This window comes from Hypomesus nipponensis, chromosome 20 (genome assembly GCF_054491055.1).
Source record: "Hypomesus nipponensis isolate SF chromosome 20, ASM5449105v1, whole genome shotgun sequence".
NCBI lineage: Eukaryota > Metazoa > Chordata > Actinopteri > Osmeriformes > Osmeridae > Hypomesus > Hypomesus nipponensis.
The window spans coordinates 4,559,001-4,565,000 of NC_140380.1; the positions used below are offsets into that span (position 1 = coordinate 4,559,001).

At 51.9% G+C, this 6,000-nt stretch overlaps 1 protein-coding gene across 1 annotated transcript in view; it reads right to left on the minus strand.

The window, feature by feature from the left end:
• The window catches only part of dacha (dachshund a), a 74,826-nt gene that overhangs the window by 13,080 nt on the left and 55,746 nt on the right, over window positions 1–6,000 (minus strand). Inside the window, 5 exon segments of the mRNA XM_084683580.1 lie at window positions 1,014–1,082; window positions 1,516–1,654; window positions 3,406–3,575; window positions 4,463–4,558; window positions 4,561–4,605. Coding sequence (XP_084539706.1) covers window positions 1,014–1,082; window positions 1,516–1,654; window positions 3,406–3,575; window positions 4,463–4,558; window positions 4,561–4,605 — 519 coding nt within the window.

Consider the following 6,000-nt stretch of genomic DNA (forward strand, 5'->3'; position numbering starts at 1 on the left):
ACCATGGAGCTCTCTGTCACACACACACACCCTTCTCTGTCACACACACTCTCTGTCACGCACATACACACACCTCTCTCTGTCGCACACACACACCTCTGTCACACGCTCACTCACACACACAACCCCCCCCCCCTCCACTCAAGTAGCCAAACACCTGAAGTCTCTCCTCTAAAGACTGGGTTCAGGAGGCCTCTCTGTGCCAAGAGCTGTGTGTGTGTGTGTGTGTGTGAGTGCATGTGTGAGGGGGGCAGGGTCTGTATGAGAGAGAGAAATAGTATGTAACATGAAATTGTGTGTATAAAAGCCTATGGCTTGTGCTTTGAGAGAGGAGAGAGAGAGAGAAGAGAGAGAAGAGAGAGGAGAGAGAGAGAGAAGAGAGAGAAGAGAGAGAGGAAAGATAGGAGGCGAGGACAAGAGGAGAGAGAGAAGAGGAGGGTAGAAGAAAAGAGAGGATTATGTTCCAGACACATTAATAAAATATAGTTGTAGACCAGGTGCTCGCTCAATCCTTTAAATGTGCCTGGGGGCGTCTTCGCTATATGTGTGTGTGTGTGTGTGTGTGAGAGAGCTGTGTGTGTGTGTGTGTGAGCTGTGTGTGTGCTGGGTTCTTGATCTAACCATCTGTCCCTATCCTCGTGTACTGCACAGGATTGCAAAAACAGAAACACACACGCACACACTCATACACACACCAGCAACATAGATGCTCTAATAAATGTCTCATTAAGTGGTTAAAGATGATGGGTGGAGCTCGGCCTTGACAGACTCCCTTCACCAATCAGAGCACGGCAGATTAGCATAATGAGATCTCACGGCTGAAGAATCAACATAGGGGCCCCTGAGGAACACACACACACTTTTACACGCACACACACACACACACACACACACAAACAAACACATACTGTCTCACATGCACGCACACACACATTCATTCACACACATTCATTCATTCACACACACACACACACACACACACACACACACACACTCCCACACACATCACTCACCTTTCTCTTTTAATATCTTCTTCATGTTCAGCCCCGCCTCACCTAGGGCACCATCCAGAGGGTTCATCCCTACAGGAGTACACACACACATTCACACACACACACACACACACACACACACACACACACACACACACACACACACACACACACACACACACACAGACACATACACACACACACACATGGTCTTTCACATAGGTGTTTTTCAGTAAAGACTTTCAGTAAAAGGGAAAACATACAGGCAGACAAACACAGACATATGTACAAGCAGAGACATACAGACAGACAGGCAGAAACATGGAGGCAGACAGACAGACAGGCAGAAACATGGAGGCAGACAGACAGACAGACAGACAGGCAGAAACATGGAGGCAGACAGACAGACAGACAGGCAGAAACATGGAGGCAGACAGACAGACAGACAGACAGACAGACAGGCGGACAGACAGGCAGACAGGCGGACAGGCAGACAGACAGGCAGACAGGCAGACAGACTTACCATGGAGCTGTGTGTCGGGGGTGTGTGTGTGCGGGTTGGGGGAGGAGGAGGTGGATGAGGAGGGGTGGGACGAGGCGTGGGAGCCTGGGGGGGCGTCCTCCAGGGAGGGGCTGGGAGACGGGCTCTCCTGGACACACTCCTGCCAGGGACACACCACGTCACACTGTTACAGAGTTAGTATGGTGGACGGGAGACACGCACACATCACAAGTCTACATCACGCACAGGTATCACACATATACACGCACATCACACACATACCTCACACACACACACACACTGATATCACTCGCATATACATACATCACAAACAGGGACATCCCACACACATACACACACCACATTACGGACACACACAGGTTTGTTCTACTATCCCATTGAGGACTGACAATTCACTCCCATTCAAAATGGTGTTAGCCCGAACCCCTAACCCCTAGCCCTAATCTGAGCCCTTCATGTCATTCTAACCCTACCCTTTGTTCTAACACTAAACCCCCAAGACATAGCAATTGAAGTTGTGGGGCCCAAGAAAAAAAAAAGGTTTCCTCAAGATCATTTATTTTCTCAAGTTACTATCATTGTGACAACCCTTAAACAAGACCCCCCCCCGCACACACACACACGTACATACAGTACACATGGACACACACTAAATGCCCCCCCCCCCCCCAGTGATATCTATATAGGGTACAGCAAACACGCGGTCCGTAGGCAAAGCAAAGGCTTCTGGGGATGCAAACAGCTTCTGCTGGTGCCATCTGCTGTAAACCATCACCCCTCCTTTCCGCTCCTCACCCCTCCTCATCCCTCCACTCACCCCTCCTCACCCTCCACTCACCCCTCCTCACCCTCCACTCACCCTTCCTCACCCTCCACTCACCCCTCCTTACCCTGCACTCACCCCTCCTCACCCTCCACTCACCCCTCCTCACCCTCCACTCACCCCTCCTCACCCTCCACTCACCCCTCCTCACCCTCCACTCACCCCTCCTCACCCTCCTCACCCCTTCCCCCCATTCATTCCCCCTCCTCACCCTCTATTCATACCCCTCCTCACCTACCTCACCCCCCCCCCCCCTGCACCTGCCTACTATGACACACATACACACAGAAGCATTCACACACAGATCAACAAACACACATTTACATACTTATATCTTGTGTGATGGTGTATGCAGGTATGTGTGTCTGAGTGAGTGTGTGTAAGTGTCTGTGTGGTATGCTGGTCTGTGTGTGTGACAGTGTGTGTGTGCGGGAATGTGCGTGTATGTATGTGTGTGACTGTGTATGATTGTGTGTGAGTGTGTGTGTAAGTGAGTGTGTACGTGGCATGCTGGTCTGTGTGTGTGTGTGGGGGGGGGGTATGCTGGTGTGTGTGTGGGGGATATGCTGGTCTGTGTGTGTGTGTGTGGGGGGGGTATGCTGGTGTGTGTGCGTGTGTGTGGGGGGGGTATGCTGGTCTGTGTGTGTGTGTGGGGGGGGTATGCTGGTGTGTGTGTGTGTGTCGGGGGGGGTATGCTGGTGTGTGTGTGTTTGTGTGTGGTGGGGGGGGGGTATGCTGGTCTGTGTGTGTGTGTGGGGGGGGGTATGCTGGTGTGTGTGTGTTTGTGTGTGGGGGGGGTATGCTGGTGTGTGTGTGTGTGTGTCGGGGGGGGTATGCTGGTGTGTGTGTGTGTGTGTGTGTGTGTGGGGGGGGTATGCTGGTGTGTGTGTGTGTGTGTGTGTCGGGGGGGGTATGCTGGTGTGTGTGTGTGTGTGGGGGGGGTATGCTGGTGTGTGTGTGTGTCGGGGGGGGTATGCTGGTGTGTGTGTGTGTGTGTGTGTGGTGTGCTGGTGTGTGTGTGTGTGTGTACGTGGCATGCTGGTGTGTGTGTGTGTATAAGTATGTACCTTGATGACGGAGGCTCCAGTGCGGGACAGAGGACTGTGCATCTGGGCGGCGGCCATGTTGGCGATGGTGTTCAGGTGGTTCATCTGGTTCATCGCCATGGCAACGGAGGCGGGAGGCAGGCCGACGGGCAGCAGGGGGTGGGGCATCATCATGAAGGGGAGGTCCAGACCTGGGGGCGATGGAGAGGGGGGGGGGGGGGGGTAAGGGAGAGGGGGAGGGGGAAGGGTGGAGATATCACTCTCAGAGTCTGACAGTTCAAGTTTATTGTTATTATTTATTTGCACAGTTCTGCAAGAGATATATGCATGAAAATGCTTAATTTACAGGCTTGTAAATTACAGTGCAGACAAGTAGACTAGAGAATACAGAAAACAATATTTGCTATAGTATGTGAACAATGTACATTATTTATCTAGTATGAAATCGAATAATATAAAATACAATTACATCAAATAACATGAAAACAACATAAAAGTTATTTTACACAGAATGTAAAGCTGCGTAGCAGTGGAGGGTGTGGTTATGCTTGTGTGTGTGTGTGTTTGTCTGTGTGTGTCTGTGTCTTTGTGTGTGTTTGTCCGTGTATGTGTGTATTTTTGTTGCGGAATACCCAATCGATTCAGCTGGCTGAGACACACACAATTCAGGGAGACGTGAGACAGAAAAACAGGTGAACTGCTCTCGCGTACCTTTTCATGAACCAAAAGGAACGATGAACAGAAATGTGTTACTGTGGCGAGCCTGGCTCGGCTACACCGTGGCGAGCCTGGCTCGGCTACACTGGCCTGGCTACACCACGGCCACCCCCGAAGCCCAAACACGCAACATTGTGTGTGGGATTCATGCCATCGCTTGGCTCGACTCCACCCACTCTCACCTTCCTCTCTCTCTCTCTCTCTCTCTCTCTCTCTCTCACCCTCTCTCTTTCTCTCTCTCACCCTCATCCCCTCTCTCTCTCACCCTCTCTCTCTCAGTATGCCATGAATGATGTCTGTCTCTGTTTGTGTACGCGTGTCACTGTGTGTGTCTGTGTGTGTGAGAGAGTGAGAGACTCACGGTTGGCCAGCAGGTGGTTCTGTTGCAGGGAGTTGAGCTGCGATGAGGAGAGGCCATGCTGGCCCCCCAGCCCCCCGTGGCCCAGCCCTAAGGAGGAGGGGGAGACTGGAGCTTCTCCTTGTCCCAGGAAGACTCACTGCCACCTGGGGAGACATGTACACGTAGTCATGTAGCAGACGCTCTTATCCAGAGCGACTTACAGTAAGTACAGGGACATTCCCCCCGAGGCAAGTAGGGTGAAGTGCCTTGCCCAAGGACACATCGTCATTTGACACAGCCGGGAATCGAACTGGCAACCTTCCAATTACTAGCCCGACTCCCTCACCACTCAGCAAACCTGACTCCTCTGAGACACGAAACAGAGGTAGGCCCAGAGAGAGGATCATCATGACAGGCCTGAGTTCCACCACACAACCCCAGACACAGTCAGACTGTGTCTTTTACTTTCAAATGGGAGGTTCTCAGAGTTGTTCTCTACGAGTTGTTTCCTCACCTCAAACATCCTCTCCTCCGCCCCTCTCCTCCATCCTCCCCTTCTCCTTCAACTCTCTTCTTGTCTCCTCCCCTCCCCTCTTCTCTAAACTTCTCCTCTCCATTCCTTCTCCCCGAGTCTCCTCCACTCCCCTCTCTCCTCCGGAAAGGCGGACGAAAGGAGAAGGACAAGAGGGGACAGAGGGACGAGGAGGTGGAGGATTGCAGAGAGCAGGGCCGCCGAGGGATGAGGGGGTAGAGGAGGTAGCGGTGGTTGAGGAGGAGGGTAAATGATAGTGTTATTGTGCTTTAAGCAGCATCTGGGTCTGTGAGAGCAGAGAGCTCACAGCAGCAGCTGGTGGTGCACACACAGACCTGCTCCCTGATTTGACTATAATCATGTGAATTAAACCTTTTACTCTGAACCCACCCTGGTGACGAGGAAGGTGTGTGCGTGTGTTTGCGTAGGTGTGTGTGTTTGACAGGCTCGGAAGCTAATGCAGAAACACCTGAGGCCACACACACACTCTCTCTCTCTCTCTCAAAAGGTGTGTGTGAGTGTGGATAGGGAATGTGGTAGACAGCAGTGAATGTGAGACACCTCCCTCTCCCACACACACAATCCCCCCCCCCCACACACACACACACACATTCCCTCACACACTACAACCCAACCGTGGAGATGGATTGAATGCGTGTAAGAAACATTGAAAGCAGTAGATTTATGTATTTGTGAATATATATACAAATACACAGAGGGAGGCAAAGATAAACAGAGCGAGGTCGAGCGAGAGACAGAGGGCGGTAGAGAGAGAGAAATAGAGGGCACTAGAACGAGACAGAGAGAGGGAGGTAGAAACAGGGTGAGAGTGATAAAGAGAGGTAGACAGTGAGACAGAGAGAGAGAGGGAGACAGAGAGAGGGAGAAAGGGCTAGAGGGAGTTAGAGATTGAGGGAAGGCGAGAGACAGAGAGAGAGAGTGATAGAGGGGTGCGAGGAAGAAGTGAGGGAGCTCAAGGGAGAAAGAGAGAGGTAGAGAGAGATAGGGAAAGTGGGATGGAGGGCAG